This window comes from Fistularia commersonii, chromosome 3 (assembly GCF_037954325.1).
Source record: "Fistularia commersonii isolate RoL2024-O1a breed Wild chromosome 3, RoL_Fcom_v1.0, whole genome shotgun sequence".
NCBI lineage: Eukaryota > Metazoa > Chordata > Actinopteri > Syngnathiformes > Fistulariidae > Fistularia > Fistularia commersonii.
The window spans coordinates 19,498,341-19,524,561 of NC_141286.1; the positions used below are offsets into that span (position 1 = coordinate 19,498,341).

The 26,221-nt window shown below is 39.8% G+C and overlaps 3 protein-coding genes across 5 annotated transcripts in view; all 3 read right to left on the reverse strand.

The window, feature by feature from the left end:
* Nucleotides 1-12,641, reverse strand: part of mapk8ip1b (mitogen-activated protein kinase 8 interacting protein 1b) — a 42,028-nt gene extending 29,387 nt beyond the window's left edge. Inside the window, exons 1-2 of one of the 3 annotated variants that reach the window (XM_086143994.1) lie at nt 12,519-12,529; nt 7,240-7,296 (exon numbers count right to left, since the gene is read on the reverse strand). In XM_086143994.1, coding sequence (XP_086000120.1) covers nt 7,240-7,295 — 56 coding nt within the window. In that variant the 5' untranslated portion in view covers nt 7,296; nt 12,519-12,529. Of the gene's footprint in view, nt 1-7,239; nt 7,297-12,518 lie in introns of all 3 variants that reach the window. The other 2 variants (XM_086143993.1, XM_086143996.1) reach the window with 2 other exon arrangements.
* Nucleotides 12,642-16,736: 4,095 nt separating this feature from the next.
* On the reverse strand, nt 16,737-21,505 carry LOC147235783 (guanylyl cyclase-activating protein 2-like). The gene is made up of 4 exons (XM_086143997.1): nt 21,219-21,505; nt 20,927-21,076; nt 20,479-20,590; nt 16,737-19,185 (listed from the first exon to the last, which is right to left on the reverse strand). The coding sequence occupies exons 1-4, from the start codon at nt 21,417-21,419 to the stop codon at nt 19,043-19,045; spliced, it is 606 nt and encodes a 201-aa protein (XP_086000123.1). The 5' UTR covers nt 21,420-21,505; the 3' UTR covers nt 16,737-19,042.
* A 1,548-nt stretch (nt 21,506-23,053) lies between these two features.
* On the reverse strand, nt 23,054-24,664 carry LOC147235784 (guanylyl cyclase-activating protein 2-like). Its single transcript, XM_086143998.1, has 4 exons — nt 24,284-24,664; nt 24,036-24,185; nt 23,706-23,814; nt 23,054-23,581 (listed from the first exon to the last, which is right to left on the reverse strand). Exons 1-4 carry the CDS (start codon nt 24,479-24,481, stop codon nt 23,454-23,456), a joined length of 585 nt encoding a protein of 194 aa, XP_086000124.1. The 5' UTR covers nt 24,482-24,664; the 3' UTR covers nt 23,054-23,453.
* Between the last annotated feature and the right edge of the window lie 1,557 nt (nt 24,665-26,221).

The window sequence follows — 26,221 nt, forward strand, 5'->3', positions numbered from 1 at the left end:
ATCTCTAGAATAAAATCATGCAGTAAGCAACAATCAAATAGATTAAGACAAGTTTTGTCAACAAACACAGATGTTTGAAATACAGTATGCTGTTAATCCATTAAGCTTGGCAATTTGCAGTGAATGCAATTGTTGCAAAGTTAACTCAATGCTTTTTGTTTCATCTTGAAAAAACAACTGAAACTACGTCAAACAACAAAAACAAAAGAGATCATTTCCGAAGGGTATCTCCAACACAGATTTTGTGAATGTTATGTGCATGTAGACTTTATGTAATACACAATGAAAGCCATTGGCACTGAGACATAAGTGTGAAAACATATGCTACATATCTTTCTTTTCAACTGAATGTTAGCAGGTGGCAGTACCACACTATAAATACAGCCAAATACTTCTGTATGTTTGTGTGTGTTTGCGATATATTTTCACATAGTGTGCATCATTATGTTAATTACATCATCTGGAAAAGTTTTGTAGCAACAACAAAGATTTTTGTGGAAGGCGGATGTGCACACTCCTTATGGTTGTCACAGGATTCAATTATCTTCCAGTGAACAATGCTTCAGTGTTCCCCACTGATTATATTTGTCTGTTATATCTCTACTCAACAGCCTTCAGGCAGACAGAGGGCAGGGGAATATTATTAGAGGTGGGAAAGGGGGGGTCAGAGGGATCACAAAAGCTTCATTGTGAACAGTCACAGACTTGGTGAACCTGTAGGGCTACAATAACCATGTTGCGGGAAGATGTTAATGTAATTTCTAGCTATAGAGATGTAGCGGCCGTCTGTTCCAGCAAATGTACACACAGCTGTGAGCGCCTTTAAAAACTGATCACAATCATCTGCCTTTGATAAACTATTCTATAATTGAAAAAGCTGCTGGAGTAATGCATTTGAATTGCTAAAATGGCACCTAGATGACTAGCTGCAGTTAAGTTCAAAAACGTTTAATTTTTCTCACGAGCACAATAAGGGAATACTTTCATTGTGGAATGAAATTCTTCCTTTGCTGTCAACAATGACTACCAGACAGTAATTTAAGTATAAAATAAATATGTAATAATACACACTAAAGGCAATTTGTACGTATTTATACAGTATAGAGATAGAACTCAATAATGCGTTGAGAAGTCTTTTAGAAAATCAGATATTTAAATTTCTTTTTTTAAATCCCTGTACCATTAACAAAAGATGATACACTGAAATAGCATCATAATAAATGACAAAATACTTGAGAGCCTAAATACCTAAATACAATAGAATCAGGACTTTTCAACACAGAATTCATAGATTGAAATGTATCTTACCATCTTTGATGCATGGTATTTATGGAGAAGATGTACTAATGTCTTTTTATAATAGTAAATACTATGTTCATAAAGCATGTTTTTAAGCAAGGTGAGTTTAAAATATGAGATATGTGACATTTCTACCAAACAAACACCAATTGTACACCAATTGTGCACCAATAGTAATGACAGAAATGGGGAATGGGACGCAACATCTAGTAATTGACATTTCTCAATAGGAAAAAAAAACAAGACGCAATTCAAAACTATAATGGACAGAAAAGGACAGTCACCTAGAAGGGTGAGAATGATATTATAAATTTAGTCTTGATGAGGTTCAAGGATAGAAAGTCACACGGATGAATGGGAATGAAGGGACAGCTTAGGGGGTAGAAAATTATGTGCCAGGCGATAAACCTCTTGAATAACCACCGGACAGAGTGACCTCTTTGCTGCAGTGTGTTGTGAGTGAGGAGGGATGTCAGCACCAGAGAAAACTAACAGTGTACAATGCAGAGTTAATTACATTGTCACAAATCAGGCACAGATATAACAGTAGGGTGCCAAATGAATGATGCCAAGCACGCTAACACTGTCTACAGTCAAAGCTATATACTTTGCATGGTTTACTCACAATTTGGACCTGTATTGCCAATAATATAATGCGAGTCAACCTGCAGATGACCTCTTGGGTGGGGGAAAAAAATTGAGTTTGAATCTGACAAATTTGATGACAGAGTCACAGGCACAGGTGCATGACACACCGCCAAGGAGTATATATGTGAGAGTGAAATCATGACGGAAAGTGATGATATCGGACCGGACAACCCTGAAAGAGGTATAAATCGAAGGTGTGGACAAATTTTGGGTTTACGAGAAGTCTGAGAGGCTGAAAATGGTCCTTACTATATCATCACCCTCTTTTTTTACAAAAATGTTTTTTTTGCCTGAATCACCTCCTCATGATGCTGAGCACCTCTAGCAAAATTGCCTCCATCCTCAGTTAAACAGATTATGCCATTCTACCCCTTTAGTAGAAATTGCCTATGTCATGAGTGTGTCAAATGGTACAGTTTTTTGTGTTTCCTGAAAATTTTGAAAAAATGACTTTGGTGATTATTTTAAGAGGGTGACGATATACAACTTGATCAGAAACAAGAAAAAAAAAAAAGAAAACTGCTGACGGTGCAACACTGAGTGGAATTTAGCTCGGCATATCATGCAAGGAAAAACAAAACTTGAACACTTGAACACCAAATGAACACTAAGTATGTAGATAAAAGAAGGTAATCCTAAAGTCCTACAGTGGACACATTGCATCGGAGCAGAGGAGAGTGAAATTAGGACAAGTAAATACTAGCTAAGGAGAATATGAGCAGTACAACCAAATGTGCCAATGTTAAAAAATAAAGAATGTGAATGTAGAATAGCATAAAAAATGCACAAGCCCTCAGAGTTACTGAAACGGATTATGAGCAAATATATGGATACAGATACACTGTGGTGAAGAAGTGACCTTCATCATGTTGATTTAAGAACCACAGCAGGCTCAGTAGTTACCCTGCATGCCCTGCTGTGCTTTTGCTTTGTTTCTAAAAACAATTTACTGTTTACTGAAGCTGAAACCAATAATTGTTCTTTTCTTGTTTTTTTTCCTTCTATGTTTTTTTGCTCTACACACTTACAAAGTAAACAAATAGAGCAATGGTGCTCTCCAAAGGATATACAGGTTTAAGAATGAGACATTAGTAATTTTCATGGGAATGCTCAAAAATACAGCAAAACACGAAAGGAAATAAAGTCAAGAGTATGGCAGCAGACTTGGGATTAAATGAATAAAAAAATACTTAAGGGGGCTACAGTTAACTTTAAAAAGAAGAAAACAAAGTATATCACAACAATAGTATTGTGCTGAATGTCTTTTTAAAGACAAATAATAAATTACTTTAATCTTTTCAAATAATGACCTTTGAAAACTGATTCCAACCAACACCCCACAGATACATGTCCCATGAGAATTAATGCACAGAGCTAATAAATGACTGCAATGGGGGCACACCTCCCCTGGCCTGTGTCTGGGATAAAAAGGATAACTTGAATTAATTGCAAAGGTATTAGGGAACTGCTTGCAACACAGACAACTCACTATACCAGCAGGTAGACAAACTGTGAAGCAGTGGTGTGCCATTTCACAGCAACACTATTAGAAGAACTGGCACACAGAATTATTGCTCAGTAATATGCCTGTGGTAGGAATGAAAGAAGATATGAGGATTAAATCAATTAGAAACCACATGAAATAAGGGGATTTGAGGAAATGACGGACTTCAGGGGCTTTCCTGACCCTGTGTGAAGAGCTAGTATTAAAAGAAACTTGTATTTTAAAAGAAATAATCCACCCCGTTCTCGCATTTTGAATCCCAGAAAACATAAATGAAAGAATGTTCCACAGTTTACACAGACACCCATATCAAATGCATGACATCTGTCTTTGAAATTCCCATCAAAATGTCATCAACCAGCACTGGCAGTGATTTCACTGAGCCCTGCATAGACTAATTTACTGAAATTTTGCGACATTATCTGAAGACAGAGTAAAAACAACAGTTAACATTTGCTACTCTCTCATTCAAGTGATCGAAGGGGTCTGACTCAGCTGACCTGCAGGGTTATGAAGGTCCTATTGCACATCTACTGTGTCAACACTGAGTGTGAAACACAGCACACTGGAGTAGTAGTAGTGACATCAGGGTGAAACGGACATCATTGCTTTAACCTCAGTGAACCCTGTGATTCAAATCCATAAACAGGTAGCCATTAGCATCTTTATTCCTGATATGGTAACTCTGGTATATTGACATACCAGCTAACATTGATATCATATTGTGAAGTTATTTACTCAAAAATGTTTTAAAAAAAAATACAGACTCCTGCCTACACATTCATTACATTGATTTGCAAATTGTGGGAAGATATTAAGAATATTATGTTAATGAGCCATCTTTAAAAAAATCATGTAAAACTGCATATACAGTGGGGCAAAAAAGTATTTAGTCAGCCACCAATTTTGCAAGTTCAGGAAATCACATTGTAGGATTTTTAATGAATTAGTTGGTAAATTACTCATAAAATCACCTACAAATAAGCAAGATTTTTGGCTCTCACAGACCTTTAGCATCTTTATGAGGCTCCTCTGTCCTCCCCACGTTACCTGTACGAATGGCACCTGTTTGTACTGATTATCAGTATCATAGACAACAGTGTAAAAGACAACAGTCACTCTCCAAATTCTACTATGGCCAAGCTGTTAAAGGAAACCATAAACAAAATTTTAGACCTGCACCAGACTGGGAAGACTGAATGTACAATAGGTAAGCAGCTCGGCGTGAAGAAATCAACAGTGGGAGCAATTATTAGAAAATGGAAGACATACAAGACCTCTCATAGTTGAGGTGAAACTATGATGAAAATTACAGGCCTTTCTAATCTTTTCAAGTGGGAAAATTTGCACAGTTGGTGGCTGACTAAATACTTTTTTGCCCCACTGTACTTAGAGTTTGACACCATGGATAATAAAGGATGCACTATAGTTGGAAAAAGCTCCAATTATAGGTGATCTGTGTTTGATCTACACATGAAAGGTTTGTGCAAACATGCTTTACACACACATCCACATAATGAAAACATCATCATGAAAAGCTAAGGAGTGACCATGGTAACATTCTCTTTATATGTTGAGGGCATGAAAAGTAACAATGTAAGCAAGTAAGCAGGGCACTCTGAATTTCTCATCAACTACTTTTGTTTCTAATATGTCTTAAGCTGCAAATTTTCTCAAGAAGTTTGAGATTAATATTTAATGCGCTATTCTATTTTAAGATGGGTGATCTATCTCCCTTGACTCCATGATTAATAACAATTAATCTAAAATTTTAATTGTACTCTGTGAGCCTATGATTATCTGCCTATATCTATAGGCACCTTGCATTTTAACCACAGACATACTGGTTCAAGGTCATAGACCTCAAATGCTTGGCTTGATTGACAAGTGTCAGTTAAACCAAGCAAGTGATGTATGTCTCATTGATCATCTGCGGGCAAAATTAGATTGTCTGATCTTTAAGAAATAACTATAGCATGTTATTCAGTACTTTCAAGTAGAGTTTAGTAATACATCCTCACATATTGACTAATTTTTGTTATAATTTAGGATTTCATCTTGATCACCTTTTCTTCACGAACTCCATTGAAATAAGACAAATTAAAAAAAAATCTCATAGGATGAAAAGACATTTGCATGACTTTAACAATAGGTAGAATATCACATTGAAATTAAATATTGTGTTGGAAATTGCTGTCAGGCCTAAAATAAAAGAATCTTCTGTCTTTTGCTCTTCTTTGTCTTTATAGGTAAACTCATCCACATGCACATCCACATCTCCTCATTCTGTCATATATTATTAGTGTGTTATATATCGCTTGATTATCTGTAACTGACTGGATCATTGTATATGTCCACATCAATATATTTACTTCACAGCACCATGAAATCTAGTTTGTTCCACATCATGCTGCTAGGTCTTCAGATTTAAGACAACAAACTGCTATCACAGATCAATGACTTGGCTGGATGGATGTTTCACTTTATTTTACTTAAGAATTTTGGAAAAGTGCCGGTGCTAGTCTGAGATCTGTGGCTGACAGGGCAGCTTATAGGACTATTTATGCCATCAGACGCTAGTTCTGTTATGAAGGGTAGAGTGACCTCCTTGTACCCTGACCATTGCAGTCCAGTCCATTAGCCTTCATCTCAGCCCAAATATTACCCTGCTCTGTAAATACCTACTGCTTGCTCACAAACACTGACTGAAAACAAAAACTGTGCCTCTAAACTGTGATTGTGTCTCTGTAAAGCTTCAAGTTGTTGAATATAATCATAGCTGCTTTGCAGTTTACTGTTAATGTGCAATCTATTATTATTTTGTTAATCTCATGTCACCTCGGGATAGTGAGAGACGTCTTCTCGGTTCCTATGTATGTCTAGTACATGTGGAGAAATTGATAGTCTCAGTCCCAACACTCCAGTTTTAAAGTCGTCCTGACTATGGCGACAGATGATTCAATACAGAGAGCAACGAATGAAACTTGAGCACATGTCACACATAATAATTGTGACTGAACTTGTCTTAAGAAGCATCTTTTTGGCGCAAGTGACAATTTACTAAGATAACCATCTGAATTGTCTTAAGCACAAGAAATCCTTTTTTTGTAATATCTGATTGTGCAAACACCTGAACAGGACTGCCTTTTTCCTAGTGAAAACTATGTATTTTCATATTTGCACATGCTATAGTCAAACTGGCATTGATTATTTCATACTTACACTATTAATACCTACCAGCAATTCTACAATGCCTTTATATTCCACACAATTTTCAGAATAGCTAACTCTTTTTGTGGTCCCATACAGAGGTGGTAGGCTTTCGGTCATTGTTTAAGCTTTGCCCTCCTGCAAGGACAAGACCAGGACAGGACCAGGACTGCCCTGTAAGATGCTATACATCCCCTGCATCTTTGCTTACTGTGTGAAAAAAACATCTGATGAACCCAGTCAGGACTTTTACTATACTGACAATGTTGTTGTAATTTGGACATAAACCCGCATGGGTGTTGTGATATCCTCTGTGGCTTCTTGGGTCCTATTTTCAGTCAGCTTAGCCAGCAACCTCTGCAATAAGCTCCACCACACTGCTAACACACACAGCCAAATGCATTTACTGCTTCCTTCAAGGGCATGGGCATTAAGATGCAAGTAGACAATGATATAGCAAGGGGGTGGCATCTTAATGTTTACACATGCTCCCTCTCATCCACACACACAAGGTCACACAGTAATGTTGCTGCATGCATGTGAAAGCATAATGAGTAAAATCAAAAAAGGTTTCCTACCATTTCTCCCACTGGTCCTCCATCCAACCCTCTCCTCCTTCCCCTCTTGAATCCATACTGTGAGGAAGGAGGACATCCAAAGCCGAAAGAGGAGGATGACAAAGTAAGCGAGAGGTTTCGGAAGTGGGGGTGTGTGTGTGTGTGGGGGTGGGGTGGGGGGGAGCGTGGGGGTCTGGAAGATTGCTGGGGTGGGTGCTGGGCAGCGGAGGGAGGAAAAGAGAGGGGAGGGTGGGCTCGTCCGGGTTGATGGGAAAAGCGTCCGTTTCTTTTCTGTGCTGCTGCCACCCATCCGCGGAGTAAGGCAGAGGGGGAATTATTTAGAGTGGAGCGCCTGAAGCTGTCAAGAGGAGTTGTGTTATATAATAAGGTACTGCTGCTGTCTCTGTCTCCCTCTAATGTTTATTCTGTGTTACATGCATCAAATTTACTATGCAAGAAAATACTGTTGTCAGGGGAACACCCATTGCTATGGAGAGCCCAAACAAGAGACACACCAGGACATGGGGCACTCCTTTCTTGCTCTCACTCTCTGTCTCTCTCTCCACTACAGTCATGATTATTTATTTATGGGGCACACTGACCATAAAAAGCACCACCTATTATCCTCTCACTCTACATCCATCCTCTTGAAAATTATCTTTGGTTCTGAAAACCAGGGCTAGAGTGATGTCAGACCCAAGATACTGAGATAGGAGGGACTGTATTTTTATGAGCTGGCCAATTAGATAAAAACTCATTTTTTAGATGGATGCACTCTTATGCAACTTTCTTGCTCTAATACACAAGGACAAAACATGCATGGCATTTCAGAAGAATTAAACTTTTTTCATTGGACCATAAAAGGTAAAAAAAAGCAAGCAATGAATCTTACGTGGGGGGTTGCAAATGTGAGTATCTCAGTGAAATGCCTCATTTCAAAGACCAGAGTATAGTCAGAATATCATCTGATTTTACACAACAGTGGACCTTAAGCATTAAACAACAGGAGAATCACTGATCGCTTTGGGGGAACTAAGCTGATGTAGCAAATACAGGTTTGTCTAAATATCTGCTGGTGGACACATTTCTAATATGGCAAAGTATACTGCCTGGTAGTCAAACAACATGAAGCCATATGGACATGCAGCTTGGCCTTGACCCATGGCCAGCACCCAAATAGCCTACTCTCACTCACTCTCACATGAGAAGAACACAAAAACATATTTATCATTTATATACAAGTGTTCATAGCAACAGCGTTGTGTTTTTACAGAAATCATTTTATCCTTGATAGAAAATGTTAACAAAGGGGACTCTGAGGGAAAACCGAAGGCAGGGGACAAAAGGCAAACAATAACTGTGTGCAAGCATGCACAAACCTACACACAACTAATCCTCCTCATCACATCAGCTGAACAAAGTAACCCTTACACAACCAGCTAAGTGTACATTTAACTGTGAGAAAAATTTAATATTCTGAAATCTAGTTTAACAGTCATAAAACTACCTTGTGAAATTGCATCATTCCACACAATACAGTTAACGGTTTTGAAAATTATACACATATCCATCCCAACATTATTGCATTAAGAAAAGACAAGTGATATTTTGTTTCAGATTTTTCCCTGACTGGGACTCTTGAACTTTCATAGATGAGAGATTTATTTCACCAAACCACCAGAACAGTGAATTTTTGGTGTCCTTTACAGCACTGCCTCTGCCCAAGCTCTCCAGTAAACTATTTTCATATCTGCATGTATCTATATAAAATGGGTTTGCCACTGTATTGTTGATCTCATCTCAACTATGTTTTGCTTCCAAATTTCTGTTGATTTCTGGTTCATTTCCTTGTGACTGCTAATTACTCAAGTGATCTTACTACAATAAAGGGAAAAAAATACACACACATATATATATATGATAAAATTGAAAAAAACGACAGACAGCGACTATGCAGGCTTGGTATGATTAACAATCAATCCAAAGAAAATTAAATGCCAATTAAATTACGGTTAGGATTTATGATTTCATTCAGTTTTACAACCACACGGCTGCATACAGTCACACGGGCACGCTAGAAATGAGGAAGAGAGGGAGAAAGAGGGAGGGGAAGAGAGACAAAGATGCAAAAAGGAATTTGCAGATTCAGCAGAACTGAACAACAGCAGCTAATGATCAGCAGGAGTGGAACTAAAACCAGAGCAATTACTGTCCAGCCCGTCAGCTTCAATAGTGGTTGAAATTCAGAGCCACTCAAGTGACATTCACCCTGATCAATTGCTGTCTTTCTCCCTCTCCGAACTTGAAAAGTCTTGCAATCAAGGTTTCCCTCATTTAGAAATTAATAAACATTAAATGCTGTGACTCGAGGATGCCCTTCAGAACCTTCCCTTGTCTTCTTTCTCTAGCGCTCTTGCACCCCTTCAGCATCCACCTGAGAGTAGTCTGATCACTTTAGAAGTAACATGTATGAGGAACATGTATCAGTTCTGAACTGAAGAAGCCTCTCGGATAAGGGGTGAAATGTCTTCAAGTGAAGAAATTCAAGTCCAGTTGCCACGACAAGAAGATTTTGACAAGAAATCACTTTTGAAAGTGTGCTGAAAGGACGAGATTAAATGAAGGGGTGAAAAGATGTTTCAAGGCAACATATGGGAGAGAGGAAGTAATTTGATTGATTGTTTTTGTCTTTAAAGTAGTACCTAATGCTAAGGAATACTGCCAAATTTCTCAAATTTGTAAGGAAGCTCCTTTAGAAAAGGAATAAGGGATGATTGAATGCACTACCTGTCTTAAAAAATTGTATCTTAATTAAGGAAGGATCACACATTCAAGCAACCACTTCAGCCAGAAAGGAACTGGTTGTGAGATTCATTGAGGTCTTAATGGAAAGAACAATTTGGCTTTTCAAGACAAATCACTACTACATATTCTCATTTAGCCTTTATTTAGCAATAGGGTTGTATATTACAATGGGTAATGGCATCTTTTAAATTCAAAATGTATATAATCATTTTATAAATAACCCCCCCAAAGTCCACCTAAAATATGTATACATAGATTGATAACATTATACAAGATTTCCAGTCATCAAAGTCATCCTTACACACTGCACTACATTTTCTTTCTTTTATCCGTCCAAAAAATTATAGATTTTCCTCAACAACATGTTTTCTAATCCCATTTCCCAGTTTGCAAAGGTTCTGCTGAATCCACATAGAGGGGGAATAAAATGTCAGAGTAGCCAGGCTTTGAAAACAAAATTAAAATATCTAAGACACACAAGAATTTCACAGTCAAATTTCAGTGAGCAGGTTGTGACTCCCCATGAACAAGAGTATAGTAAACCCTCGCTATAACGCGGTTCACCTTTTGTGGCTTCACTGTTTTGCGGATTTATTTAGTGCAGTTTTTAAATGCTTTTTTTTTTTTACAGTACAGTATGTTGTGTTCTGCATGCTAATTGGCTAAAGGACGATAGACCAGTGTCAACAATCTCCACCCCTTGTCTCTTTACAGCTTGCCAAATTTACGTTTGCAAATTTTCTCCATGACAAAACCCACAATGTCGACTAAACGTTCTGCACCATCAAAGGCACCTGACGATGCGCCAAAAAGGATGTTAACTATCGCAGAAAAAGTTAAACTTCTGGACATGCAGAATGAACATAGAAACTATGTGGCTGTAGGGCGCCATTACGGAATAAATTAATCTTCAGTTCGTTACATAAAGGAGGAGGAAAATAACAAGGATGACAGCAGTGATAAGTTTTAACAAGGATGCAAAAAGGGTTGTGACTGTCCGCAACAAGACCATTGTAAGGATGGAGTCTGCTTTAGCTTTGTGGATTAATGACTGCAGGAAAAAGAACATTATGCCGGATACCAACATTATCCATACAAAAGCTAAAAAAACTTTATGAAACCTTTGCTGACAGCAATGACATTCATGACAAGCTGACTACCCTGTGGATCTCGCCTATTGCGGGTTATATTTAGAACGTAACCCCTGCAATAAACAAGGGTTTGCTGCAATTAAAATTTTAGCAGGCTTCTAAAATGGGTCACATTGAAACAATCACTGAATTCACAATTTCAGAACAAGCTGCTTCTGAACAGTAAAATTGTGAGGAGAGAATATTTCAACACTGTACTTGAAGATGCTGGTGGTGATAGTGTGTGTGTATGTGTGTGTGTGTGTGTGTGTGTGTGTGTGTGTGTGTGTGTGTGTGTGTGTGTGTGTGTGTGTGTGTATGTGTGTGTGTGTGTGTGTGTGTCATGCACTAAGGCTGCACCATTACATGACCTACCAACCAGAGACTGATGGTTTTACCTACAAATTGCATTCCATTTTTGCATGAATTGATCATATTGTTAGAAATCTGCATTATATGAAAGCAATGGTCAAGTTTAACCAGCTTTGTTTAGAATAATGACTTAGAGTTGGATGGAAATGTTTTGATTAAATATACATCTGTTTTTGTTAAAATTAATACAATTGTTTTTATTAATTTGTTTTTCATTACCACTTGCAAAAGTGTGTGTGTGTCCCCAAGTGGCAATGAGTGTTTCTTTGCTTCAGTCTCACCAACAAATAAATAAAAGATGGCCACAACCACTAAGATGAAAATCTTAAAATATGATTGCAGCTGCTTTTTCTCATGCTTAGCTAATAAGATAGAGACAGACAGAGCCAGCGGGTGTGTGTGTATGTGTGTGTGTTTGTGTTGTCGTCTCACAGGGGAATATTGATCATATGCTGACATCCCCTCAGTAATTCCAATGAGGAGTAGCAGCTTCTCCCCAGGAAGCCTGCTAATTCCTCATTTTACTAAACCTTGCGGGACGTGGATTGGTAACCGCGCCGTGGGTTGCTATGCCCCTGACAGATAGACCTCCCGATAAACATGAGTGACATCAATTTGTCCATTCATTGCAGTGTTCATGAAGATTGCAATTTTCTTTTAAAGCTTTTTAAAAAAAAAATCGTGAGAAATTCTTCATATTAAAAGTTGCTAACGGACACAGTGTTGGGATGTGAACACAACGAATGACGGACCGTTTGAATAGAAATAGGCGAAACATTTCACGTTTTCCGGACACACCCAAACACAACCCCCCTCCTCCGTAATACGCAGAGCCGACCCGGAGGTATCGGCCAGATCAGAACCGAGAAGACGCTCTTAAGCCCTCCGGGGCCGCGGTGGCTGCCGCTCATGAACCACCTCCGGTGCAAACAACCGCCGGTCCCGGTTTACCCACCAACCCAGACGCAGCCGCCCGCCCATCGGAGCTCTTACCTGAAGCTAGCGGGAGAGTTCACCTGGATGTGACGCCCGTATGGCGGACTGCTTTTCCTGTTTTCTCGGTCCGCCATACCGCCCCGATATCATGTCTTCGTTGGCCGAAGAGTGCAGCCGCCCGGCTGAGACACCTGAACGCTCCTGCGATGCCGCGATAGGGTGTTGCCTTCGCGGAGTGTAGGAAAAATGTAGATTACGCATGCGGAACCAATTGACTTGGTGTTAAATTATTTAATTTAAAACCAAAAAATATTCCGTTTGATGTCTGAGATTCCTTGTGAACCGCCAACTTAATTACATGTTATATTCCCTTTGCAAGTTTTTTTTTTTTTTTTTTAATTTATTTGTCTATCTATTTATTTAATTATTTCCTTTTAATTTCTTTATTTTGTCTAGCATTATAAATTTCTCACAAACCGTTAACACTATCAACTTCTGATTACATACTGACCGAATGTCATTATGTCCTTTGCTTCCTCATCCCTGGTTGTTTCATTGACATTCAGTTCTACCTTGCCATGTTTATTTGTACATTTATATATTTGTGTGTACTATTTATGTTCAATAAATAAATAAATCATTTCATTTAAACGGGGGAGAGACAGATACTTCAGCTGACTGCTTTTTGAATATGCTAAGAGAAGATTTGAATCTAATTAAAGTGAACTGAAATTATAGGACATGAAGTTAATTGAATTGATTTTTACTGATCCCAAAACATGTATGTATATGAATGTGTGTAATATTTTTAAGAGAGCAGTAGTCAGGTGAAGTTTGTTTTACGAATGTAAAACCCCCTTGTTTGCATTTTGTGTTGTAGTTCAAAGGGGAGTGTGTCAGAAATAAATGCAAACATTTTAGTTATTTTTTTTAATTAAGTTATTTAGTAAAATCTCAAATTTGACAATGAATGCAACTGTTAAATGCTGAGCAGTAAACACACTTACAACGAACTGAGCACTTAAAAGATAGTATGGGTGGCCAAGGGAAATGTTTACATTGATTGAATTCCCCTAATGGTATAACTGTATTTGGACCGCACAGAGCAAGTCATTTACTGTATAAAATACAAAGAACAGCGGAGAATACCAAAACAAAAAAAAGTGTCTGCATGAGCATTTTGAATCAGTTTTATTCATTTAAGGAAGCTTCTTGAAAGATCGCATATAGACATACAGACTTTGTTGAAAAGGTTTGTTAGATAAAGACTTCTGCCCCATACGAAATGACAAATCACTTAACATGTCATGGAGGTGGGGACGAAGACTGGGGCAAGGGTGGGGACGCTGACTGGGAAGGGCCTTCTGTTGTCCTCTGAACCACTGTGGATGGGCCCCCTCTGTAGTGGGCCAGTCTGTCTCTGTGCAGGGCCAGCTTTCTTCCTCTTGCAGGCATCAGCACCCTATATGCCACTTTCCCCATCCGCTCTAGGACTCTACAAAGCCCCATCCAACTCTCCCACCTGAAAGTGTCTCCCCTGAGCCCTTACATCATAGTTCCCTTTTTGCCTCACACAAGCCCTCTGCTGCTATTCTTGAGCAAAACTGTTTAGCAGGCTGTCCTGAAGTTTCTGGCATACTCAGGACCGACAGGCACGTCTACAGAATCTGGAAACTGCTGGAGCGGTGCATGACAACAGCCAGGGGGCCCATGTGGGCCATGCAGGGGTCACAGCGTTGGCAGAAATCCTCTACATCCCTCCTGTTCCAACCTCAGTAGAGCCCCTGGTGGAGGCGGTGGAGCAGCTCCATGCATGGCCTTGAGCACCCCTTCCAGCAGGCCCTTGGAGATCACCACCTGCCATCTCTCCTCCCCTGTTGCAGGCTCTTTCCACATGCACTGCAGCATGCCGCGGTGCAGACGCAGCTCATCAAACAAGGCCCTCAGCCCTTTGGGCTGTATGGTGAATGCTGCCACCTCTTCCCCCAGGGGGACCCTACTGTGGTTTCCCCCCCTGCAGAACAGGCCTCGGGTCCACCATCCCCAGCCCTCGGCAAAGGACCCCTCTTCCTCCTCCATGGCCCGCAGCTCCCTCTGTCTCTCACTTGGTGGCAGCACGGGCAGGGTAGCTGTGGAGAGTTCCCCCCTGGGGCTGGAAGAGCGAATGCCGCCCTGGGGCAAAAGACACCTGAAACGGCGGTCTGGAGATGGGTTGAAGAGCGACAGTGGCCATGGCATTCATCATAGGACTGACAAGGGGTGTGTCCGGAAGAACACTGGGAAACAATGTGCCCGCTGGACCCTCCTTAAAACTCACCATCCCTTTCAGGAGATCCAACTGGCAGCCTGCAGCCCTCAGAAAGTCCAAATCTAGGATACATGGGACCTGTACTGCTGCTACCCATCATTCTTCCTGAATTGCACTTTTTGTTAGTCGCTTTGGATAAAAGCGTCTGCCAAATTACTGTAATGAAATGTAATTCTTCACCCCACCTATGCAGACAGCATGCCCATGCCCTTCATAAGAGCCGACCCACCTGTGACGCTGCGCAGAACAAAATGTCCAGGACCCCCTGTAGACCCTTGGCTCCTGGCGTGTCCTGTGTGTCGGCTGTAGTGCCAAAGCCTTCAATACCTCAGTTACTTCAGTTACCCATGCCTATCTCTTCCTCCGTGGGGCTCACCACTGCATTCCTTACACCAGAAGGCTTCTCCTCTTGACCGCTCAGATCAACCCCACCCCACACAATCTCCCTCTCTACAGCCATCTCCAAGGTAGCCTGCAGGGTCTGGGGGTGCTGGGGCTGCACTTGGACATGCAGCAGGGCGAAGAGCTCTGATAAACTGGTCGCAAGCCAGCTTCCCCTGTACATCTGACGGCATACATATGGCCATAGGCCCACTGAGTCAGACTTTCTATTTTTCTAGCCAAAACCCACAACTGCTCACCAGACTTCCTGCCCCAATTGCTTAGCTCATGATGCAGGAGCTCTGGTTGCAAACACTGTCTGAACCACCTCTGTGGTTCCCCACAAATGTCCTGTATTCCCGCCTCTCACTGAGGTCCAGCAGCAGGAAGCAGGACAGTGCAACGTCCATGAGACATCGAGCCAGCTGCAGCGCATTCCTCTTCGTCGACCACCCCTCTGCATGGGCTAACAGTTCAAACTGGACCCGGAAAGCTTCCCAATCTGACTTGCCAGAGCACTTGGGGACCTACAAAGCCGATACAATGGCCGGACGTGGCGCGCCATTGCCTCCGCGGTTATTCTTCGTCTGTTGGTCAAACCCAGCACCGCAAGGAGCGTCACGAATCACCGACAATGACGTCAGGCCGGCCTCATTAGGCAATTTCACTGTGTAGTCTCAGCTGCTTTTATAGACCTGACAAACTGACTGGCCATCTCCTTTGACCTACCAAAAACACCATCAGCCTAACTCAAGACAAAACTGCAATGTAAGTCCGGGCACTGGCCCTGTCACACAGTTTTGTCACAATATTTACACACAGAATACCAATAAATTCCCCTTTTAAATATAATAAAGTTTATTTGACAATCTGAAATGCCGGTGTGTGTGTGTGTGTGTGTGAGGATGTGTAAACCAACTCGCTGGTTGTTGCCATTTATATTGACTTGCCAAGACAAAAGTCAGTTGAAGGACTGCAAAAATGGCGGCAGCCTCAGAAAACTACCAAAATGGCGGTCTGAATGCAGAACTACAATAATGGCGTTGGTTGTGGTCCGAAGGCTACCACCTTGTGCTACCACGTGACCGGGGTCGGAGGGCACAAAGGAATGGATGAAACGTCAATAATGTGCTGAGTAAAAAATACGTGAAGGTGCGTTTTCATCAATAAAATAAAAGTAGAGAGAGTTATAAGAGGAGCAAGTTAATAAGGTAACAATAGCAATGACATGGGACTCCTATCAGCTTGGAGGAGAGGCCCTTTTTCCTCACCGGGCTGTAGACCCACATTACTCTCATCTGTGTCCACCATGAAGGGTCGTTGCAGGTCGGGAAAAGCAAAAACAAGGGCCCTGATATGTGCAAATTTCAATTGGGAGAATGCATGGGCACAGTTCTCAGCCCCACTGAAACGCCATCCCACTTCTGACACCAATGTGGGAAGCTGGGGTTCAGCAAAGCAACAATCGGAGTCAAGGATAAATTTCTCTTAAGAAGATGGCTTTAATTTAACAGACAGCGAACAGTGGAAACCCAGGGTGTGTCTTTCTCAGCATCAACACCTGAAGGTGATAACTAAAGGTGCAGGTTAGTGTCACACAAAAAACACAACATTTTACAGTCATTCAACCATGAAGTTCTTCAACATAGAACCAAGAGAAGCTCCCAACAATCATCATCATTATCGTTTGCAAAGGATTCTGGGGTTCCGCTGGCCAGTCCCCACCCCACTCTACAGTATTGACATTTTAACACGTGTTTATATACATTATTTTATACATATATATATATATTATGAAGTACAAACAGGACAGTAGCAAGTCTCTCTAGCACCTCCCTGTGGACTTTGTATGTTATTACAGTTGTAAGATGTGGTGTTGAATTATGTGTTAGGCAGATTCGGTAGATTTTTGCCTTTTATAGCTGTTTGTTTAGCACTGTTAAATAAATCAGGAAAAAATAGCTGCTTCACAGATGCAAAAATAAGACAGTCCTATGACATAAGATGACTCCATTCCAACAAAATAAAAGCATCAATACAAAAGCATTGGCACTAATCATCTAAAAAAGAGAGATCTTCGTGACAGCTGGAGCTGAGGAAAATATGTGGGTTGGAAAATGTTGAATTTATACATTTGAATAGAATGAATTAAACCTTTGAGACTGTATTGTAACCTAGGGCTTGTGAAAGTCACCTATACTATGTACAACTACAAAATGACAAATGCGAAGACTCCAGTTCCACACAGGTAATGTTCCCATCTTTATAATTTTCTTCCGTCTTCACACCATCATTTCTCAGCAACCACTACATACCACACTTCCGCTCACTGTTAAGGCTTCAAAGTAATAGCTCAAGGCACATACTGTGGTTACAACTTATAACAGGAACAAGTCCAGAAAATATGTTACAGTTTGGACGAGGTAAAGGGGTAAAGGGGTCCGGGAGGTGGTGGCACCCCCCATTTTGAGTTACATTGCTGACTTGAGTTGAAATTAACAGTAGTGTTCATCACAGTACAAAACATTGTAACATTTTGCGCATTTCAAAGATATATCAATATATAGTTTTTCAATTACATAGTTTGGTGATTTTTTTTTTTTACCCAAAATGTATGTAATTGTTTTTCAGCCATCCATTCATCCATCGATCCATTATATACCATTAATCCAACACTTAGGGTTGCGGGGGATGCTGTGGCCTGTCCCGCCAGTCATTGGGCGAGAGGCTGGTTGCCAGTCAATTGTAGGGCCACATGTAGACAAACAACCATTCACTCTTTCATTCAGACATAAGGGAAATTTTCCCAATATTTTAAATTATTCTTCATCATATATTTATTTATCTACTAATTTATTCAGTTCAATTGCACCAGGAACTCAGATTCCTTTGCTTCATGCCCAACAGTAGATTTGTGACCCCCAACTTCCTAAGAGATGGACTGCCACTGATTATGTGAAATATGTAATTTTGCTCGGTTCGGTACACACACCATTTGTTTATTTAATGTAAAATTTTCTTGTATGAGCAATACATCATTAAAGTATCGTAGGATGAACCGATGGGCTTGCTCTTTGGAAAATATATTGCTTGATTAAGAATAGAATAATTGATTGTTTACTTTGCATCATGGATCATGTTGACAGAAGGCGCAATATGGGTCACACAGTCCTACTGTCGGAAAATCTTGGTTTAATACAGAATTTAAGAACACTGTATAGCTGTTCTGATGAGGAGCAGCAGAGAGCGACATGTTAATTTAGACCTGATCATATCTTTAAAGAAATATTAACATTGTCTCAAATACAGAGAGAATCTCCATTTGAGATAAAGTTGGTAAATACATTTTACTGCACGATTTTCTTTTTATAAAGAAGTGGTTCCTCATGGTTACAGTTTGATTAACTGCACTAGATCTCTGTGTGACATTTTAGAAATTGTGTATTGAAGAGTTCAGGCCTGTAGATCCCCTCCAGTGTTCAAGACGGAGAGAAGAACAACATGCAAACTGAAAAAGAGTCATTGAGAAATTGCAGAGTTCTGACAGGTACTTACTTGGTTCGTAGACTATATTCTTTTTCTTCAAGTAACCAAATTTTCAAAAATGTGTATTATCCCAACCTGACACCTGATCAACCACTACAGCTTCAGAGGAGTGAGGCATGGGCTTGCAATCTCCAGAATCACCATTAGATGTCATTAAATTCCACACACTGGTTCCCGGCCCAAAACTTGAGCAACTGCTTGTCAATATCATGTAGGCTTTTCATGGCAGTGCTGCCAAAGGCAAAAGGAGACTCCATCTGCTGGTCCAAGGGTTTCTGTTGATCCCCCATGTCAACATACTGATTCTTTCCATTTAGCAATGGTTTGCAAATGTATCTCTTCTGATTCAAGAATCTTTGGGAGCCATGAGTTTCCTGTCACACAGGTACCTCTGGACCCATCCACTAGGGTTTACATCAAGGCGCAGGAATTCCTGCAGCCAAGCGCTTCTCTTTGCCCCCTCAACAAACTCATCGAGCGTGATTTGACCTGTAAACAAAAAGAGAGTAACTGATATGTAAATACACTATACGGCCAAAAGTATTCGCTCAGTGCCCTGACTCGCAAATGCACTTAAGTGACATCCCATTCCTAATCCATAGGGTTCAATGTGATGTTGGTCCTCCCATTGCAGCTGTAACAGTTCCAACGCTTCTGGAAAGGCTGTCCACAAGGTTCAGGAATGTGTTTATGAGAATTTATGACCATTCTTCCAGAAGCACATTTGTGAGATCACACACTGATGTCGGACGAAAAGGTCTGGCTCTCAGTCACTGCTCTAATTCATCCCAAACACGTTCTATCGGGTTGAGGTCAGGACTCTGTGCAGGCCCATCAAGTTCATCCACACCATACATTGTCATCCATGTCTTTATGGACCTTGCTTTTTTCACTGATGCACAGTCATGTTGGAAAAGGAAGGGGGCAGCTCCAAACTTCCCAAAAAGTTGGGAGCAAGGAATTGTCCAGAATGTCTTGGTATGCTGAAGTTTTCAGAGTTCCTTTCATTGGAACTAAGGGGCCAAGCCCAGCTGCTGAAAAAAAACCCATACTATAATCCCCCCTCTACCAAACTTCACACTTGGCACAATGCAGTCAGAGAAATATCATTCTCCTGGCAACCGCCAAACCCAGGCCCATCCATCAGATTGCCAGATGGAGAAGCGTGATTCATCACCCCAGAGAGTGTGTCTCCACTTCTCTAGAGTCCAGTGGCGGCGTGCTCTACACCACTGCATCCGTCACGTTGCATTGCAAATGGTGATGTGTGGCTTGGATGTAGCTACTCGGCCATGGAAAGCCATTCTATGAAGCTCTCTGCACACTGTGCTTGAGCTAATATGAAGGCCACATGAAGTTTGGAGGTCTGTAGCAATTGACTCTGCAGAAAGTTCGCAATCTCTCAGCACTATGTGCCTCAGCATCTGCTGACCCCGCTCTGTTGGTTTGTTTGTTCTTTCTATGTCCTTTCATAGAGCTGACAGTTGACTGTGGAATATTTAGGAACAAGGAAATTTCACAACTGGATTGGTTGCACAGGTGGCATCCTATCACAATCCCATTCTGGAATTCACTGAGCTCTTGAGAGTGACCCATTCTTTCACAAATGTTTGTAAAAACAGTCTGCATGCCTCGGTGCTTGATTGACCTGTGGCCATGGAAGTGATTGGAACACCTGATTTTGATCATTTGCATGGATGAGTGAATACTTTTGGCCAAATAGCATATCTGTGGATTTAGTTTTTCAAAGATCACTCTGTTCTAAATATGTATATAACTCACCATCACTGTTTAGATCTACTTCTTGAAAGATCCGATCGCACAGCTGCTCAGAGGTGAGATTCCCAATGCCTATTTGATCAGACGTAGACCCTTTCTTGATCTTGTATATAATCTGAAAGACATAAGCGATAATGAGACAGGCAATATGAGCTGACTACCCGGAGCCTTTGCGTTGGCTGTGTATATTTTGCTATTTTCTCTCAGATCTGAATGCATGGCATTGCATTTTCCAGCCACCCTAATAACTGAATTTGGCATTTTATAATTTGGAATCCAGAACACTCATTGCTTAACAAACTGGAGGTCTTGAAGTTATCCCTTATTTTTTCCCTACACAAAATTCAAGTGAAAGTATCAGTTCATGACCCCACTCAAAATCAAATCACAGTATTTTTATACAAGAAAAAAACTTGTATTTTAGTTTGAGACCAGGTTTATCAATGAGTACCTTTACGATCTTTCTTAATTCAGTTCTGTCTAGGCGGCCGTTGTCATCACTGTCAAACACCTTGAAAGACCATCGCAGTTTATCTTCAAGTTGCCCACGTAGAACAAGATGAAGTGCAGCAACATATTCTATAAAATCCATTGTGTTGTCCTAAAATCAATCACAAGATTTAATGGTTCAGACCACAAAATACATCCATGTATTCTCAAAAACTAATTTGTTTACTTATATCATTAGGAAATTTGTTGAAATTAGACTGACAAGTTTGATAGTAAAGAAAAAGAAAACTTACATGATTCATGTCAAATGCTCGAAAGATGTTATCCATGTACTCTGACTCAGGAGTACCACTCTGAACACCAAACATCCTCTTGAATTCATGCAGGTACAAAGATCCGCTCGGGCACTCCATAATGAATGACTTGTAGAGGTCCTGAATGCTATTTAATTCAAGCTCTTCACTCTTTGCCTGACTTTGCTGGTTTTGGCCCATGCTGTACTTTTATCAGACAAAAAAGAGGCTTCAATAAAACTATATCTAGATAGAAGAGGTCAGTCTTCCCCTTAGCGCTGCTGTGAAAAGTCTCTTCGCCAACTAATAGGTCACAAACTGAGCTTAGAGTAATAACCTTTCTATGTAAGGTCTGACCCAACCAAGAGGCTTATTTTTAGCCTCAACAGGCTGAATTTAAAGCTTTAATCCGCATGACTTATCCCATCTTGAACTTTTTGCAACCGAGGTCAGTAGTAGACTTTATCCACATGTGTTATCCCACCTTTGGCCTTGGTTGAAGGTGAAGGGCGTTCAGTCAGTTCAAAGACTGAGGCTGAAGACAGGGAAAAAAGGCCCTATTGCCAAATCCCTGCAATGGTGGGATTCCTCATGAGACAAGGGCCATGAATAATCAACAGAAGTATGTTGGAATCACTTTTAGTGTGTGATGATGAGGTTCATCCTGATATAAAAGGTTTCTGAAAGATGATCCACTGTATGGTTTGAAAATCCCCCAAAAGTAGAGTACCTTGTGTTTTGTTGATTTGCTGTTGATGTTGGTGATGGTGTTCTGGTTCCAAGTTTAAAAAAGCAACATTGAGACAAAACCTATGGCGTTGACATAAGTGGGACATAAAACCACATTGCTAGATATCATACATATATGTTTACAGTAATTGAATGGGAACACAAGAGAGATAAAGATAATTATAACTATGACATTATTGTTACTACCTTTACTGCTAACTAAAACTAAATGAATTAGATACTGAAGCCAAATAAAATGCTAGAGACTTCCAGACCCCACCATACCCTGGAATTGCTTGAATTCTAATATTACTTATGATATTACGTAGTTTATATAAATTAAATGCAGCATGATACACGGTCAACTGCATGTTATGGTCATTGTATGAATTATTCAGATGTTTCTTTCCTTTAGAGATGACCTGCATTCACAGTCTTTAAGTACACATTTTTAAGTTGCAGTGAGCCTGGTATTGCCCTGATTACTGGTACTCGAACCAATAATATTGCAGCCTGATTTACTGTCATTCAATTAAAGGCAAGGATCAGTGAAAAACACAATGCTTTTTGACATGAATATAGACAACTGTGGATTTAAGTCACATGACTTGAACTCATAAAGTCACGCTTCAGTCACATTTGATGACTTCACACTTAGTTTGACAGCATCTTAAACAAATGACAACCTAACTTTAACACTGACAATTTCACTTAGGTCTGTGGTTAATGACTTAGAAGACCTCAATATTGTGTCATAAAAAGTGGATGTAAAATTTCCCAACATTAACTTCCATCTTACAAATGCATTCCTGTGCTTAATGTGATTAACAAGAGTTGTCAAGCATCAATCATAGAGGAAAACGCACTGGGGAACTTAGACTACAACACATCATGTGTATGTCTGATCATAGTGAGCAACTTAGTTTTCAGAGCACAACAATTTCATTGTTATAGATATTTTTTTAACTGAAGCAACAATGCAAGTTATACAGTGTTTGTAATTTGCCATTTATCCATTTGTTTTTTTTAGCACTCTTTTAAGTCCGCAGTGCTCATTAAATCAAGGTGCTAAAAGTATGTAAGGAATACTGATACTACATTTTGGTATAGACTTTAATTCATGAGAATTTACATCAATAGTATTTGTTCAGAAGAGAAAGCAGACATAAAGCAAGCATAAGAAATACAAACAGAGAAAAACAAAAGAATTAATAAAAAAAAAGGCAGAGCATACAGGAACATGTATTTCAAACAACGATACATAATTGCTTTGAGCTATTCAAAAGGCCCTTTACAGAATGCATAGCTAATGTGAGAAATGTGCATAAAAAGGAACACATAACTGTATTTCTCTGTTTTTCTTTTACATATTTTAAATGCTTCAAGCTAAAGGATGGCCACTTAGGGAGAAGTTCATGCCCGATTATGTTTTGAACTAAGATAAAATAAGGATTTCAACTTGTCTGTTGTCTGTAAAAAAAAAGGCCTGGTATGTGTTGGTAGTCTTTAGAAGTGGGCACTCTTCCTCCTTTGCTCCAGAACCCACCCTGCAGGATTTATGTCCAACTTCAACATGTTGAGCACCCAGGGATCCTGCTGTGCTCCTCTGATGAACTCTTCCAGATTAATGTAACCTGATGGACAAAAATGATATAAAAGCACATTCAGGATTATCCTGGCCTTCATCATTTCTGTCTGTTATGGCTCCAAAAGTGCCTGTATTCAAATTTGAAATTTGAAATATGACCAAAAACTTACCATCTCCATCACTGTCAACAGCCTGTAGCAATCGATCCACAACTTCATCAACTGTCAGCTGACCCTCAGCCATGCCACTCTTTGTGCCATTCTTAATACGATGGAGGCTCTAGATGGAAATTAAGAAATATGTATGTTGCTAACAATTTGAGTTAAAAAGATACTCACACCTGTTGGATATTGATCATTGCTTTTCCTGCATTCCATATGGTCATTTCTGTTGATAATTTACATAATCAACATTACTTAGCAATTTCTCTGTACCTCCTTTCCCTGTTTGAAGCCCCCCTTTCCCACCCTCAAGATATGTTGCAGTTGACATAAACTTACATCAATTATTGAGCGTAGTTCATCCCTGTCCACATAGCCATTGCCATCTTTGTCGTACACTTTGAATGACCATCGTAGTTTGTGCTCTAGGTCTCCCCGAAAAACAAGGTTCAATGCTGCAACAAACTCAAGGAAATCTATGGTATTATCCTGAAAGACACAGTCGTTAGAATGAACAATAAGAATCTGTTCAGATTTTCTTTAAGATACGTCAAAATCAAAGGCTATCCCTGCAATATCAGTCTTACCCCGTTTTTGTCGAAAGCTCGGAACATGTTCTCAGCATAATCAGATATTTCTCCGGTTGGGTCGACCCCAAAGAAACGCTTGAACTCATGCAGAAAAAGAAGTCCACTGGGGCATTCCACCACAAACTTTTTGTACATGTCTTGCAGTGCCCTGACATCAATCTCTTCTGTATTCTCCGTTTGCTGTGTTTGTCCCATGGTTGTTTTTTTTTTTAATTCAGGAGTTCATAGTCACATACTCTCTAAGTCTGCACTGCAGGAGTGGTGGAGTTGTATGGACAACTCATAAGCTCATGGAATCCCAATCTTTTCTTTACGTACAAGTGATTAGAGTGGCCTCTGGATTACTGCGGGATTACATTAGTGGGGTTTCCCATCCTCGACTTTTAAGTTCAGCATGGGTGGCACATTCTGGTAGTTCAGCACAACTGACTTTTGTCTTGGCAAGTCAATATAAATGGCAACAACCAGCGAGTTAGTTTACACATCCTCACACACACACACACACACACGCACACACACACACACACACACACACACACACACACACACACACACACACACACACACACACATATACATACACAAAGCAAAGAATCTAAAAAAGAATTGTATTACAAAAAGTTAAAGTGAAAAGTTGCTACTGCATTCAGCGTTTTTACATAGCAAAATTGAAACAATGAAAATTCACTGTGATGTTATCTTTTTTTCTAAAAGCTTCCAGGCACAAATAGATTCTTTTCCAGCTGAAAGATTCTCATGTTAAATTTTTTTTCAAGAATTGCTGCTAACCTCTAAATCTATATCCTTGAAAAGATAAAAGTTATTCCCAGGACATCTTAACTCTTAAGACTGCCTCAGGTGAATGCGTAGGAGTAGGGGAAAGACTTTTAAGAAGCTTAAGTATTTTTGGAACTCAAGAAACCCAGGGTGTGGGGATCTCTCTAAGCAATGAATGACAGTGACTTCTCAATGATAGCCACATTAGAAATGCAAACATACTAAACAATATATTGATCGGTATGATAGCGGTCACCACAACCACATATTTAACAACTCAATAAATGCAAAAGAATTTACTGCACTTTCTGGAGTCTGTCACTACCTTCTATTTAACAATTATAGCTCTTTTAAAGCATGGTGATGGACTCTTTAGTTTCCACTTGTTTTTAAGGCTCCAAAATGATTAATACAAAAGATTTCACCATGTTAATTACAATGGTAAGCATATACAATAAATATACCAGAGCTGTAACTATTGTTTGTGATGCTAAAACTAATAACAGAAACAACAATAATAATAATAATAATAATACTAATGATAATAATAATGCTACTGATCAAATTAGATCTAGTTTCTACTTTTCAAAAATGTATTGAACAGAAATTTTCACTATTATTCAGTCTATTTCCTTTTCAGATGAATTGTATGTTGAGTCAATTTGTATTCTTGTTTTTAAAGGAACAACAAAATCTCTGTGAAATTGAAATTAATTCCAATAAATTCCAATAAATGGAACATTATTTTACCCTGACCTCCCCTTCCCAACCTGGGATCATACCACTTGTTTTTTTTTCAGGTCAGTAATGATGATCTTGAAGCGATAAGTTGAGAGAGCTTCTTTTCTTGGTAAGTGTAAATTTAGAAACAATGGAAAGGAAAACGAGAATTGTTGCCATAGAGATAAAACAGAGTGACCTATCTGAATGCATCGTTCACATACCCAAGGTCCAAATCTACTGCTAACCTTAATCTGTCTCACTCATTTGTTCTTCTTCTCTTTAGAAAAAAAAGAACCCAAGAGCTTTAGGTCATGCTAATTTGGAATTGGTGTATCAATCTCTTTTAATTAGATTGCATTAAGTGTACTCAGCAAGAGAGACTGATGAAGTAGGAGGGTTAGATTGGCAGGTTTACTTAGTGTGTCAAAATCATCT

Bases quoted from the DNA above. Each gene is read 5' to 3' on its own strand.
- LOC147235784 (XM_086143998.1), bottom strand. From the start codon at position 24,481: ATGGGACAAACACAGCAAACGGAGAATACAGAAGAGATTGATGTCAGG. The intron at 24,186-24,283 runs GTAAGACTGATA...TGTGTCTTTCAG, and splicing joins GAGCTTTCGACAAAAACGGG to GATAATACCATAGATTTCCT. The intron at 23,582-23,705 runs GTAAGTTTTTGG...TTTGTCCATCAG, and splicing joins TGTTGACAGTGATGGAGATG to GTTACATTAATCTGGAAGAG.
- LOC147235783 (XM_086143997.1), bottom strand. From the start codon at position 21,419: ATGGGCCAAAACCAGCAAAGTCAGGCAAAGAGTGAAGAGCTTGAATTA. The intron at 20,591-20,926 runs GTACTCATTGAT...TATGTCTTTCAG, and splicing joins AATTAAGAAAGATCGTAAAG to ATTATATACAAGATCAAGAA. The intron at 19,186-20,478 runs GTGAGTTATATA...TTTTGTTTACAG, and splicing joins AGTAGATCTAAACAGTGATG to GTCAAATCACGCTCGATGAG.